Source organism: Alexandromys fortis, unplaced genomic scaffold (assembly GCF_014885135.2).
Source record: "Alexandromys fortis isolate MF-2015 unplaced genomic scaffold, M_Fortis_MF-2015_v1.1 scaffold_20, whole genome shotgun sequence".
Lineage (NCBI taxonomy): Eukaryota > Metazoa > Chordata > Mammalia > Rodentia > Cricetidae > Alexandromys > Alexandromys fortis.
Genome location: NW_026067903.1, coordinates 17,051,325 through 17,067,671, shown reverse-complemented (window position 1 = coordinate 17,067,671; position 16,347 = coordinate 17,051,325). Strand labels below are relative to the sequence as shown.

At 37.6% G+C, this 16,347-nt stretch overlaps 1 protein-coding gene across 7 annotated transcripts in view; it reads right to left on the bottom strand.

The window, feature by feature from the left end:
* Positions 1 to 16,347, bottom strand: part of Rims1 (regulating synaptic membrane exocytosis 1) — a 472,082-nt gene that overhangs the window by 59,649 nt on the left and 396,086 nt on the right. For all 7 annotated transcript variants that reach the window (XM_050134523.1, XM_050134524.1, XM_050134525.1 and 4 more), the window contains one exon: positions 1,893 to 2,128. In XM_050134523.1, the coding sequence (XP_049990480.1) occupies positions 1,893 to 2,128 (236 nt within the window). The remainder of the gene's footprint in view (positions 1 to 1,892; positions 2,129 to 16,347) is intronic.

Genomic DNA, 16,347 nt, shown 5'->3' with positions numbered 1-16,347 from the left:
GGGAAGGGAAAAAGTTGAGTAAAGAGATGGGCGGGGGACGGCTACACACATACACAGAGAGAGAGAGAGAGAGAGAGAGAGAGACAGAGAGAGAGAGACAGAGAGAGAGAGACAGAGAGAGAGACAGAGAGAGACAGAGACAGAGAATGTGAATATGTCCAACCTGTAACATTTCATATAGGAAATACAGGTTTCTTTATATGGCATTAAATAACACTTTCACTTAATCCAAGTGATAACATTTTTCTTTAAAAAAAAAGAAGTCGTAGCTGGGTGGGTGGTACATGCCTTTCATCCCAGCACTTGGGAAGTAGAGCCACATGGCTCTAGATCTACTATATAGATCTCTATATAGCAAGTTCCAGGACATCCAGGGCTATGTAGAGAGACTCTGTCTCAAAAATAGTACTTATTATTGTGTGTTCCTGTGTGTTGATGCACATGCATATAGATGCACACATGCCAGGGCATGTAAGTAGAGGTCAGAGAAAAACCAGAAGGTTGGTCTTATCCTTCCACCATGAGCATACTGGGGAATGAACTCAAGCCATCAGACTTTGGCTGCCAGTACCTTTATATCAGCGGATCCCCTCACCCTGAGTGTGAAGTCTAATAATCAAAGTCAAGCCTTTCTCTACACTTTACCCTACAAAGCCTAAGTACACAGAGGAAGGAAGAAACACTACCATTAAAAAGTTGCTAGAAAATAAGACATAGGGGACCTGTTGCTTGCTCTACTCCTCTTAAGACATCAAACACCAAGGAAGACAAGTGATCATTCTTAACAACACAGAGAAGAGCAACTTAATCCACCAGGATGCTAAACAATCTGGTTCTTTATGTTCTTGAGAGTTTCAGACCTTCTACCCATAAGTTGCATGCAACTAGTTCAATGTTTAAATGACTGAAAAAGTCTTCCAATTTATTTGTCCACACAATCCAACAATATGCTGTTTAACATAAATATTCTAGAGTGCCAAATGAGCTTTAAAATTTCATGGAAAACTTCTTATGTAAGTAAATATTGTGACCACAAGTTATTGTTATTGAGGAAAAATGGGAGAAACAATTACAATTACAGAAGGAGAAACAGGCTGTCAAGTTAAATTGTTTCACAACTTCTCTTACCATTGCTTTGACTTAATATTGAGTGAGCATAATAATGGTTTATATAATATGCAAAAATCAAATGTGAAATTTTAAGCCATGCTTTTTTGTATTTTGAAATGAAAAAGTCATCACAATGCCCCTTATTTGGGTGTGTGCACATACAAGCAAACCCTCAGGATACAACTCTTTTAAGATTTCAAGCCATAGAAAATGCTGGAAACACACATTTATATTCAAACATCTTTTGGATGAATCCACTGACTCATTTTTCTAAAGTAAATACTGCCTCTGGGTTTCTACTTGCATTGAAACAGTACAAACAGGGCTCAATTGTATCCTCACAGAACCTTGAAGACTGTCCTTCAAGTTGCACAACTGACCTTTTCCACAAAAAAAATTACAGGCATCCATGGCCTCAAAGGCACACAAGTGCATATGGAACATTTTGAAACAAAAAATTGTGTTGCTTTTCTTGTATAAGAACCAATTTAGATGTCAAACACTTCTTTGCATTTCCTTGCATATTTGCAAACATGACTTTTAGTATTATTTTTTTCACTTAAAGGAATATAATTCATCACTTTACAGGTTAACAAACAATACCTTCTTCAGTGAGCTGCACAGAAGAAAAATTAAGACCATGCATTTAGCAGATTTTTCAGACACAGAAAAGAGAAAACTGAATACATGCACAAATCCTGTCTCAAGTCCTGGCATGAGGATCACAACCCGGGCATCTCCAGCACAACGCCCATGTGCGAGGTGGAGAGCACTGTACTCACCTGTCTGGCTGAGCTGCGATGTGCTTCTGCTTCTTCGAGAGACGATGGCGACCACCTTGGCACTCAGGCTGGATCTCCGCTTCTTTCCGCCTGCCCCAACGGTCCCCACAGCAGTGTCGGACTGGCTGCCGTCGTTATGCTCCAGTGTGTACATCTCTCCACTTACACTGGTGCTCTTGATGATGGCTCTTCCTGAAGTCCCCATCCGTCTGCCTTGCATTTTGGGGGTAAATGAACTATATTTACAAAGTAAAAACATATATGCATCCATAAATTACAGGTCAGCATAACTGAAACTATAAAACTAAGCTATTTTTTTAAGTAATCCAGATACCTCTTTTTTTTATTTTCAGGTGAAAAGGCCAGCTCAGTGGTAGCCCTACTATGTCAGTTTTAAGATGACATCCCTTTTCTTTCTTTAAATATTCCTTTTATGTGCATGTGTGAGGCCTAGAGAAGACCTATGTGTGCACCTAGTGCCCATGGGAGTCAGAAGAGGGCATCAGATGCTCTGGAACTGGAAGTTGCAGATGGCTGTTAGCTGTCATATGAATGCTGGGAATTGAACCTGGTCGGGTCCTTGACAAGAGCAGTAAGAGCTCATAACTGCGGAACCACGTCTGTCTGCAGGCCCATTACTTCTCTTAAGATGATTGCAGGGCACAGATTAAGCTATGACATTTAAACACAGAAGTAGCTATGACTTTCCTTCCTTCCTTCCTTCCTTCCTTCCTTCCTTCCTTCTTTCCTTCCTTCTTTCTTTTCTTCCTCCTTTCCTTCCTCTTTCCCTCCCTCCTTCCCTCCCTCCTCCCACCCTTTCTTCCTTCTTTCCTTTTCTTTTTTCTTCTCAGACAAGGTCTTACTTTGTAGCCCATGCTGTCCTAGAACTTGCTAAGTACACCAAGCTGGCCTCAAATTCACAAAGATCCACCTGACTCTGCCTCCCGAGTGCTGGGATTAAAGCTGTGGACCATTCACCACAGTGCCTGCCTCGAAGTAATAGACTTTTAAACACAGGAAAGAGAAATATCTCCAGTGCTGTCTCAAGGAAAGAGTAAACAACCTATAATATTCGGACTCTTTTGGGTTCTAACAATGTCGTGTGACGAAGACCAACTCAGTCATCACATATTAGTCCTTTCATTTTTTCCTTCTTATTTCACAATACAAAGTCCACATTAGAAGTAACATGAGATAGTTAATATAAATACCTACATTTGATGTTAATAATAACAAATCCTAGTCTTTCTATGAATAATAAAATGAAACCAATGAGGCTTTGTAACTTATTTGTGTACACCTACATGATGTCATTTAAATTAAAGGGAAACTATCAAAATATGCATTCAGGAAGATGGAAGGGAGTGACCAGAAAGATCAGAAAGACTGGGGCTTTCGAATTACAGGACTTGCATACTAATAACTGAGAATGACTTTTTTTTTTCAAGACAGGGTTTCTCTGTAGCTTTGGAGACTGTCTGGAACTAGTTCTTCTAGACCAGGTTGGCCTTGAACTCACACAGATCCTCCTGCCTCTGCCTCCCTAGTGCTGGGATTAAAGTCATGTACCACTGCCTTTCGATATGAACTGTATGGACTATTTAACCTTTAGCTGCACTACTTTCACAGGACAACATCAGAATTAAGCAATATGAAGACATTTTGAGGTATTGGGGTCAATCTCAGGACCTCAGACATGCTAGACCACTGAATTATTCCCACCCCCAATCAGCAATGAGGTTATTATCTCCAGTTTTGTTCCAAACAAAATTTTTAAAGTTTTAAACCATTTGCAGATTTCAGCTTTTGTAGCTTGTTTTTCAAAACACTGATGAGGGGAGAACTACATGTGCATGGTCAAAAGTTGACTTGTATGTGGTCTATAATAGCAGCTCTAACTGAAACAGCAAGCACAGGGCTGACATGTGTTTGTACAAGGTCCTCTGTGTATATATTGCAGCTTTTAGCAAAGTATTTTTATGGGACTCCTGACTCTGAGAATAAGTGGGTCTTTGATTCTTGTGCCTGCTGTTGGAACTCTTGTCCTTCTGTTGGGTTGTTTTGTCCAACATTGATATGACAGTTTCTGCTTCATCTGGTTATTTTATCATGTTTCTTTGTTATCTCTTAGAAGTCTGCTCTTTTCTCATGAGAGACAGAGAGTCAGTCCAGAGGAGAGGGGATGTGGGCTAGGAACTGGGAAGAGTAGAGGGAGAGGAAACTATAATCAGAATATATTACATGAGAGAAGAATATATTTCCAATAAAAGAAAAAATATTGAATGAAAAAATAACAACAACAGCAATAATTAATCTTCTAATAAATGTTACCACGGTGCCCTCATGAATTTATTTGAATGGATTATAATTCTATATCCTCTTTAGGCATACGCTTGCTATCTCCATTTCCTATTATCCTGTCTTTGACTTGCCTAATTCTGTGGTGGATCGATATAAAGTGTCAAGCTTGTTCAAGTTCTTGATCATAAATGATGCACCTTAAACTTATTACTAAGAAATCAACAGCATTGCATCTACCATTGTTCATGAGTATGCTTATGCATGTGTGCAGGTGTATGTGTGCACGTATGTATCATGTGCACACATGTGTATCTTTATATGTGTGTATACATATTGGTTTTCAGGTGTGTATATATGTATGAATATATAAGTGTGTGCATGTGTTCATGTGCATGTATGTGTGTTCATGTGTTTGTGTGTGCGTGTGTAGGGAGGACAGAGTCAACCTTGCATTTACTGTTTTAGGAGTATCTACTCAGGTTTCTGAAAGGGTCTCTCATTGGAGTCTAAGGCTCACCAATTAGCCTAAGCTGGTTGGTGAGAGAGCTCAGGAGATTTGCCCGTCTAGGCCTCCCAAATTGTGGGATTTAAAAAATGCCTTGCTGGGTTCCTATGCAGGTGATGAGAGAATCAACGTCAGTTCCTCATGTTTGTGTGTCAGCCACTTCATCAGCTGAACCCCCTTCTAATCACTCACTAGTTTTTGGTTTTGTTTGTTTGTTTTTTAATACATTATATCCAGTGGTTTTTCAAGTCTCTCAATTATTTTCAGTTCTGTAGAAAGGTATAGTGTAGGCAAATAATTATAGTAAGGAATGAACATGTATGTGATTTCTCTTTATTATATCCAAAAATAGAATTCTATTACTGCTATCAACTTATCTTTTAAAAAATATAATTTCATTACTCCTTGGCCTTTTGGTTAAGATCAACTATGAAATGTCATTTCACCATCAGAAGTACTGTGAAACTCAAAGCATCTTCCCTTAAGCCAGAGAGAAGTTAAAAGTTAAATCAAATGCCTCTAAGCATATTCGTATTGTGAAATATATTTAGGATAAGCTGGGAGGGTTCAAAACTTTTTATGAATATTTTATTATAGCAATGAAATATTTTACCATGCTGACAAATGTTTTTGGAATAGCAAAAATTTGCGTAGCAATGGTACCATTTGATAGGTCTACATTTTTAAGTTACGGTAAATAATTCTATAAAAAAATTTAAATTATTTCTCCTTGAAATCTGAAGTATTTGCTTAGATGCTTACAGTAATTTTTATATAAAAATGTCTATATCTCTCTAAAAGTCTTAGCACACCTGTGCTGTTCCATGAGAGAGGTCAGGTGTTTTCAGTTCTACTGACCTACCAACATAATCAGTCAGATTCATGAATACAAGTTTAAGGTATTAATAGAAATATGCTTTCTACAACACACAGCCTCACTTCTTACATTCATTAATTCTGCTTTTGTAGATCTCCACAAAATGATGGTAAGCCCCTATTACTGAAGACAACGATTACAAAAGTCATTGACTGTGGAGAAGCCTAGCTGGTGCGTACCTAGAGCCTTCACCCTACTGACTCGTGGTCATGTGACTGGAGGCTACTCTGCACTTTACCAAAGGAGAAAGAAAGGTACATGATCCCAGCAACAAGCCCTTTGGTGTACAATGGTGACCTCCAAGATGCACTAGTTCAACAGTGGCAAAAAAAACTTGTGGGAGTAACAATATCTGATCCAATTTATAGCCCACTCCAAGAGACAATTAATTCCCCAACATACTCAGTTGACCAAGAACCTGAGACTTTTATAGACAGGGACATATGGGAAAATCAAATACTATTATTCTGCTCAAAGAACATAGAAATAAAATTATTCCTAGGGACATTCTGCCAAATTCAGATCAATGTCATGCTCAAAGAGACGTTTTCTTGCCTTAGATGAGAACTAAGAAGAACACCCACAATGAACAATGGGCAGAGAGTCTGAGACCGTGGGATGCTCAGAACTTGTAAAACTTGATCTCAGCCAAAAGGCTGAGAAGTGATTATTTCCTTAATGAAAGTTGAGAGCAATAATAGAATTCCATTTTATGGACATAATAAGGTGAATGCATATACATATTAATTTAATTGACTGATTTCATTGAATTGAAAATGTATTTTCAATTAAGAAGCTGGGATGTCTTCCACAAATCACTCTCCTCAGGCCTCAGGGAACCCTGTAAGAAGAGGAGGCAGAAAGAGGGTATTGGGTCAACAAGGTCATAGAAACACAGAAGGACACATATGAACTCACAGAGACCATGGTAGCAAGCATAGGAGATGCACAGGACTGGGCCAGATAGGGTCCCAGTGCTGAGAGGTGGAGTGGACATAGCTCCCCTCCTGTCCCTAACACAGAAGTTAACTTTGATTGAAAAACCACTTCAAGGGAATCTCACTGGGCATACAAACCACGGTTAAGGGCAGGCTCCATGCCCACCAATAGATGAACAACATAAAAGGAACTCAATGACATTTTTGGAGGTTGTTTTATGATGGTTTGTTAGGGTTCTTCCCCCTTTACAGGTCCTTTGTGTATACATTATTGTTTTGTTATTGTGTTTATATAGGACATATGTTTGTGAAAATGTGTGTACCTCTGCAAGTTCATTAATTTTTTTTCTTCCAGAAGTTCTCTATACCTCTTCCTCACCTTTTGTCATTTTACAAACCGAAAATTTGTGTTAGGTTTGTTATTACTTTGCAAAAACTGGCTAGCAAAGTCACCACTGTAATACATACAGTCAGGTTCTTATTGACCTAGATCACATTATCCAGATTTGAATTCATATGAGCAATCATTCTCTCACTCCATTCATCCTCTTTATTTTCTGCAATGATTGTATACACATGAGTACCTGCCTGTGTGTATAATTACACAAGTTTCTGCGATCATCCTTAATGCTCTCTGCCATTCTGTTGTTTTTCTCTTTAACAAGCTAATTAAAGCATTGGTATTTGCATCTGCTTTTCCTTATCTGAAATCCTCATCTTGAAAATTTGTTTTAAAAGTCACTAACCACACATCAGAGGTCTGATCTCCAAAATATACAAAGAACACAAGACATTGGTCATCAAAAGAACAAATAAATCCAATAAAAAAATGGGGTACAGACCTAAACAGAGAACTCTCAATAGAGGAATTTAAAATGGCTGAAAAAAAAATACTCAACATCCTTAGTCATCAGAAAAATGCAAATCAAAACAACTCTGAGATTCCATCTTACACCTGTAAGAATGGCCAAGATCAAAAACACTGATAACAACTTATTCTGGAGAGGTTGTGGAGGAGAGAGAACACTCCTGCATTGTGGGAATGCAAGCTGGAACAAGCCCTTTGGATGTCAGTGTGGTGATTTCTCAGAAAATTAGGAAACAGCCTTGCTCAAGACACAATAATACTACTTTTGGATATATATCCAAAGTATGCTCATTTGTGCAACAAGGACATGTTCTCAACTATGTTCATAGTAGCATTGTTTGTCATAGCCAGAACCTAAATGTTTCTCGACTGAAGAATGGATAAGGAAAATGTGGTACATTTACACAATGGAGTACTAAACAGCAGAAAAAAAAATGACATCTTGAATTTTGCAGGAAAATGGATGAAGCTAGAAAACATCATTTAGAGTGAGGTAACCCAGACACAGAGAAACAATTATTAAGTGTACTCACTCATAAATGGTTTTTAAACATAAAGCAAAGAAATCCAGCCTACAAATCACAATCCCAGAGAATTTAGGCAACAATGAGGACCCTAAGAGAGACATACATAGATCTAATCTACATGGGAAGTAAAAAAAGACAAGATCTCCTGAGTAAATGGGAGCATAGGGACCTTGAGAGAAGGTTGAAGGAGAGGAAAGAGTCAGGAGGGGCAGCAGAGAAAAATGTAGAGCTCAATAAAATTCAATTTTAAAAAGTGTGGAATCCCCATCAAAAATGTCTAAATGTAATACTTGGGTAAATCAGCTGTGATGTCCAAGAAGGGCACATTGATGAGTTTGCTCACCCTAGCCTTGTCTTCCTTAGTTTCCCCATCTAGTGCTGAGATTGAACAGGATCTTCTGTTTTCCTTTAACCAACTTTGACTTTCATTCCCACTTTGGCTTAAATTTGTTTTAATTTCTCGTTATTGGCTGGGGGTGCTCTAATTTTAGATTAGATTAGTAATAACATTTAATAACATTTCAATTTGTGGTGACAACAGTCGATATATATATGAGGAATTTTGGGTATCAGACAGCAAGGATATATTGATGGTTGTTAGTAAATGATGGAAAATCAGGCTTGTTGACTTCCTGGTTGGTCTGTTTGTTTACATACTAGCAAAAAGTCACATCACTAAGAAAACCATCTTGTACACACTGAATAGAGAATATAAATATAAAGCATGACATTGGGCTTTGGTATAACAGATAGGTAACAAAAATGAAACTTGTTATTTTCATGAAAAATTATCTTTCATTTATGAGTGTTTGCCTGCAGGATGTTACGTATTTTCATGCCTAGTGCTCTCAGAAAACAGAAGAGGGCACTGGGTCCCCTGGAACTGATGTTACAAATTATTTCCTGCTTACGTGGGTACTGGAAACCAAACCCGGGTTCTCTGGAAGAACAGCTAGTGCTCTTCACCAATGAGAAATAATTTTAATTGTTGATAAAATCGTTATACAATATATATGTCCTTGAGATACTATTCAAGCATATTAGAGAGCAAGGTGCCTTACATTTAACTGAGGTTGTTTTGTAATCTATACAAATTAATATCTATCTCTATAATTCCAACATAAAAAACTGAAGAGTCTGCATAGAGAAATTAGACAAAACTTCAAATGCTTTGAATATTTTAAAAGTAAAAATTCATTCTTGAGAAATTGCTGGCTCAGAAGAATTTCAATACTAGGATTGAAATCTACAAAGTGGAGATGTCAAAATAGCTTAATGTTTTTAAAAAGTCCAGTTTATGAAACCATGTCTAGATTTCAGGTCACATCAAAGAGGATAGTTAGAAATCAAAATGGGCATCAGGAAGTACTTATGAGAATCTGGAGAAACTTTTAAATTTAACACTGATAGTGGGAATGTTCAACGATAGTAGTACTTTAGAAACAATGTTTTGTCATTTAGTTGTATTTGGAATTTCATATGAATTAAAAAATCCACTTAAAAGTTAAACAAAGTTACCATAAGACCCAGCAATTTCATTCTCAGAAATCCACTAAAGATAAATGAAAATGTATTCACACAAAGTCATACATGAGTATATAAGAAATATTAGAAAAAAAAACTCAAGTAGAAGCAACTCAAATGACAATGACCACCATCTGAAGGAAAATTTAAATGAGGTGTGCCCACAACAGCATATTGTAACTACAAAAAAGTATGAAATACTGACTGATGTTAAAATACAAAAAAATTCAAAAGCATCCTATATGGAAGAAACTAGGGAAAATGACCATGCATTTCAAAAATTCATCGCTGTAAAATAGATACATGTGAAATTCATAAAGAAAGGCATCATATCACTGGTTTTACATAATGGAAGATTTGTTAAGCCATTGGTATTGTATGAATTTACTTGGAATATAATAGAAATACCATCAGACAGGAGGATTGCTTGTCTATCTTTGTGAATGCACTCCAAATACTGATGTACACTTTCAGAATGAATTTCATAATGCCTCAATTTAAAATAAACAGCCTTGTATCTTTCCTAAATTTTGCTAGTGGGCATATATGTATATAATGTTATTTTAGAAATTTAGAAGTTTTTTTTTTCTGAAATTCCTTTCTAAGCAATTATACGGTAGCTTTATTTACTAAATCAATTAGTATTTACTCCAAAAATGTTTCAGTATTATGGAAAATGAGAAATCTAATTTGTGCTTTCAGTGTGGTAAAAAATAAAACCCTTTGATAATCAGTAGCACACAAAAAAGTAAGCACATACAGAACCAACAGCGAGAAAGCCATCACAGGGAACGGGCCTATTCCTCCTGTGGCTGATGGACTTAGAACCATGAGCAGGAACAAGGACAGCCTGGAACGTATCAGAGCCTTTAGAACTTCATTAAGAGAAGCGCGTTGTGATAATGCTTTACTCCTACTGTAAGATAATGTGCTTATGAACACATGCTTATATGTGTGCATATAGATGAGATTTGGCATGCTATAAGTAAACGTAAAATGACAAGACTAGTGTAAAATCTGTACACATTTAATCAAATGGAAAATGTCATCAGTATTGACAGGATGATTTTATGTAATTTTTAGGAAAATAGTGTTATGAATTAAACTCTAGGATACCATCCATAGTTTTATGGATCATTAAATTTATAAAAGAAATAACAATGAATGTACAATTGAGAGAACAACTCCAAACATTAAATTTTAAGATAAACAAAAGTAAAGGTGTAACATCCTAAACTCACTGTCCATTATGTAAGTGAGAACCATTTTGTTCCCTAGAGAAAAAAAGACTAATGGACCACATAAGACAATCTAATGTATAACTTTACATGACAGATTTTTGTTGCATTCTTCCAGTGTAAGGAAGCTGGTGCAAACATTTGTGACAGATAAAAAAAAAAGGGAACCAATATCTCCTCTCAGAAGCTATGATGCTTTAAGACACATAGTGAAGAAAAAATAGTTCTATTTGTAAGTTTGCAGCATGTTTAGAATAAAGGTCATATAGAATATATAGGAAATACCTAAATTAAACCATAATTCTGTAAGAAAGAAAAAATGAATAACAGATATCTAATATCTAATGTAAATGTGTAACATTTACACATGAAACTTCTCTTGCATCTCTCCAAAGGATTACAGAAATATGAATCAATGAAAGACCAAGCTTCATTGTGACTTCATCATAAAATACAGAGAGCAGTTAACACAAGGCATAGTAAACAGTTAAGTTTGTCCCAGACATATGTCCACAATACTGTTTACAATGTTGTTAAAATTCAACAAGTAAAATTATCTAAGTCCTACATTATATGTATAATGCCTCTGTATCCTTAATCATATATGGGAGATAGGAATAGGAACCTGCTGATCAATATCCGGATGCCACACCAGGCATCTGGCTGATAAATTCCAGAAGATACACATGTGGAAAGATGCCTGATAAGTCACACATATCAACGTTCCTCCTTAAAGTTTCTGAGAAAGTCAGTTCAGAATAGTAACTGGGGGATGTACTCACATCAGTTTAGATTCAAGCCTGTCAAATACTCTTCAGACACAATGGCCTTTTAGTATGCATTTATCTCACCTTCATACATATTCACATATATGTATTTAACAGAGAGGTATAAGACGTCTTCAGAGCTAGAGTCCTTCACTCTGTTTATTAGGTTGTTCCTAAATCTTATATTCATTTCTAGGCATTTTATGTTACATAGTATTATATGTAGTAATGCATCATGAAGTCTATCCCCCCAATGTTTGCTACTAGCATATGAAGATACAACTCCTTTTTGTATATTGACCTTGTAGCCAATGACTTTGCTAAAACTGATGTATTAATTACACCGGCTGATTCTTCGGATTCTGTTGTGTTTTCTGCATTTATAAACATAGAAACAAAGAGCTCTAATTCACTTCCAATCTCCACAGCTTTTGTTTATTCCCTGTCTATATATGACAATGGCTAGGGGAGTCTGAATTTTGCTGTGCAGTAGTGGTGTGCGTGGTTCCAGGGAGGAACTGCTCCATGCTGAACTTCCGGTACTATTAGAATTATTTCGCATTAACACTTAGACTCAGAGTGAGAAACACTATTTCCCAATAGGTTAAAATGGTGTTTTTATTTACTGTTTTTGAGACAAGGATTAACACTGTAAACCAGAATTAGCAAGATGTCACTATGTGAAGCCCAGGGCAGCCTTAAACTCTTGATAATTGTCCAACTTCAGCTTCCCAAGTGTTGAATTCTGGGATTATCAGTGTGATCCAAGTCTAGCTGTCAGATTTCACTTAATCTCAAATATGTGTTGAACTTGTATGTATACTTCTTTGATAACCTAACCTTTGATTAGGCAGGGGGTATCCACTGAGATGAACATTTGACTTCTTTCAACTTCATCATGAATTACATGGAATGTTAATGCAATTTTGTGTTTAGTGTTAATGTATTCTATCCTTTATCTCTGGCTCTCTAGCCCTTCTCCCCATCTTTATCTATATTAGCCAGATCTGTTTGATGGCACACACAGCCAATTCCCATAATGAAAGGGAACCCATTCTACCTCCAACCACACAAAAGCTCTGACCTTTCAAATAGTCAGAGACATTGGCTTTTGCTGCGCTTCCATCCTGAGGCATCTGTCCATTTGTGGTTTGCTATGAATGAACATGTGCACATTTGTGTATGTGTGTGTGTGTGTGTGTGTGCATGTGTGTTCTAGGAAATATCAAAACAAAAGAACTCTGTAGCATCCACTCATACACAAGACCGTGAGAGAGACTTAGCTGCACTCTTCTCTATTATCTTGACTGGATTTGTAAACACAATCAAGTATTTTTTATAATATTACTGGCATATATTTATTTATATACTGTCATCAAGTATTTTTTATAATATTACTGACATATTTATTTATAAACTGCCATCAAGTATTTTTATAATATTAACAATATATATGTATATATCTCTATTATTAATTTTCTCATCTCATGCTATGAATATCAATTATTTGTATTTATGCCCACCCCCCCTCTCTCTTTATAATTTTGTTTCTTTTGCAATGTTGGGAATTAACCCTAGGGTCTTATATGTGGTAGTCAAGCATTCTACCACTGGGTTATACCCCACTCCTAGGTATTTAGTTCTGTCACAGTTACTGAGAAAACTGGAGGCATGAGGTAAGTCTACTACTGCCCATTAAGTTTCATTTTCCTCCCCATTTATTCTTCCACATCTCTTTTTGCTTAAAGTCAAAATTGTATTCCTTCACAGTTGTTTCACTCTTAGTACTTGGATCGTGCTTAGTACTTTTCCTACTTTGATGATTAAAATATGCATTCTGACTTACTGAATTCTTCTTCACATGGTACGTTTTACCCTTTTCAGAATTGTGCAAGCACTACACGGGAGGGAAACTCCATTACTCCCTACTCATAGCGATGGGAAGAAAAAGACTGAAGACACAAAGAATGTGAGACCACAGTACCCAGAATACCCTGTGTCAAACCAGGTGGTGACCAGCAGACACATTCCTGAGGTTGTCTTCTAACATTTACTTATTCACGCCCCTGTTCTCACACACATGAAAGTGCAATAGTTTTACACACACACACACACACACACACACAAACACACACACACACACACACACACACACACACACACACGGGAGGGGAGCATGGATCTGACACTTTCTAAGACAGGATCTCTCACAGGAGGCCCGGAAAACATCAATTAGGCCCAGAGAGCTTCTGGGATTTTCTTGCCTCGGCCTCACCAGAGCTAGGCTTGCAAATGTGTGACACTATGGCCAGCTTGTTGTTGTTAATGTGTTTGTTTTTAAAGATTGGCTCTCCCTTTTTAGACCGAGCTTGTCTGGAACTAAAACTTGCTATGTAGTTGAGGCTGGGACTAAAAGCATGTGTTGAAAGAGCAGAACAAACTCCATTTTGAGAAAGAACTCCATTTTAGATAGGACCTAACTGAGGGGTGAATGCAGACCAGCAACGTCATAAACATTCCCAAGAAACTGTGCCAGCCCTGGTTAAAGTGATCTGCTAGGGTGTCCAAACATCTGTTCACATCTACTTACTTCAGATTTCCTTGTAAGTGCCTGATTAATCACTCTTTTGACTGTTTTGAAATTCCCCTATTCATCAACTAACAAATTCAAAAGTTGTATACTTTTACCCACTCCTAAACTGCCAAGGCTTGTGCCATCCTGCTTGCAGTTTTGTCCTTTACAAACCCATTATCCTGAGAGCTCATGTCCATTCTCCTCCACCCGCTGTGTCCGAGTGATGGATTACAGTTCCCATTTGCTAATTTGTAATCCATAAACCCCAGGGTGTTTGCATCGGATACCAGCTAGTGTTGGCCTTGTTTGGGGTCCCATGACATAGGCATAAAAAAAGTCACCATGTCCTTTTCAATACAAAGAGTTTTACAAAGGTGTTGGTGTTTGAACTCAGCTCCTCTTGCTTGGAAGACAAGAACTTTAAAAGTGACTTGCCCCAGTCCCCAGCTCTTCTAAGTTTCCTAGAGAAAAACAGAGGCCTGCCTTTATGGGCCTGAATTCAATCTGTCTCCCCAGCACCCAGCAGGGCTTGGAGCCTCCGCTTGCGTTTCTGCTCTTCAGTGACTGGATCTGTTTGGTTTATGGAAAACATTCCCTCCACATGACTAACTCACTAGCCAGAGGAAATCTAAGGCAAATTCTGAAACTCTTCACTTGCCAGCTCCCGCTTTCTTTATCAGTTGCTGAACTGAACAGCCATTTCCTCAGCCCCATAACACCAGGGCTCTCTGCTCAGGTGCTAGTTCCCATGCTCCCACACTGGAAAGCACCCTCAGACCACAGTGGTGTTCATGTGGCACTTATCTTGTGTTTCCCTTCTCTTCCAGTGTTTGGAGAAATCTCAAATGACTATTTTGTTGCTTACAAATTCTGACAGATTTTTTCTTTGCTCTTGTTTAGTGTTTACAGTTTAGAGTACTCTGCCTCAAATTGTGTTCTCAACCTTGGGGTAGACTGGGCCATACATGACACTGCTCATTTTTAATAAGGGCAGAATTATTAGACCAGCTGCATTTTTCATGAAATATTCCAGATCCTAAGTAGTGAAAACATATATTGTACAGTCAGGCTCTAGCAATAGCTGCCTTCCTTCCTTCCTTCCTTCCTTCCTTCCTTCCTTCCTTCCTTCCTTCCTTCCTTCCTTCCTTCCTGTCCTTTTGTTTGCCATGTTTTGCTAACTTTTCCATCCAAACTCTCCCACACAACCCTCCCCACCCCCCTTCACATTCATGGCCTCCTTTTTCAGCAGTTGTTATTGACTTGTTCTCACCAGGGTATCCTGATTCTGCACAGAATGTCAGATCTGCCCTGCTTCACTAGAGGGCAAATCTGTAACTATTATGGGTAAGGCATCATTCCGAGGTGTGTTAGTGTCAGACACCAGCAAGATACTTTTGTTGGACTTTTCAAAGTTATGAGATTCAATTTAGTGAATTGAATTTTATTTAACACCTGTTTAGACCATCCATTCCTGATATCTCTGCTCATTTTGATGCCAATTTGTCAAATTTGAAAGCTGATTTCTTTATTTTTTTTAACTTAGTGATGTGGTTGATTTTCAGTTTTGTGTCGGATTAAGTTTTAAGTATTTTATTATAAAATTAGAGAGGCCCAATAAAAATCAATCATTTTTAACTTTAAATCTGCAGTTGTAAGGTATATTTATATAATTACATACATTGGTGACTCATTTGCACCTGTATTTCAAAAGCCACAACATGGACCCCACAAGGTGATAATTGCTTCTTACTGGAGAGATACAGAATAGTCTTAGAAAGTGATAGAACACAGTAGAGACACAGTAGCTGGGTATGGCAATAAGAATAGAAAAGAAAATACATATGACTCCGTAGAGCTCAGGATCATGTCTGCTTTGTTATGTCCTGGGATAGTCACTTTCTGTTATAATATCTGCATAGAAGTATTCAACAAATGAATGGCTAAACCAATAAACAAAAAATAAGGCACAAGGAAATTGCTAATTAGTTAACACTCTTGCTTCTATTACTTCTCATGACTCAGTTTCCCATCTCTGCTGTGCCATCTTTCCTTCCTCAGTGTTTTCCAGCCTCAGCTCTCTTCAGCTTCACCCTCTATGTTCCTGAGGGTTATTTTCTCAAACCCGAAGGATCTTAGGATTCACTATCCATTTCAGGATGCAATGATGCGCTGCCCTGGCTTGTAGATAGACCAGGATGGCCTTGAACTCATAGATAACTGCCGGCCTCTGCCTCTTGAATGCTTGGATTAAAGGTGTGTACCACCACATCTAGCCAAGAAATAAAATATATATATATAATCTAAACTGTCCAGTTTTAGAAGACCCAGGACCATT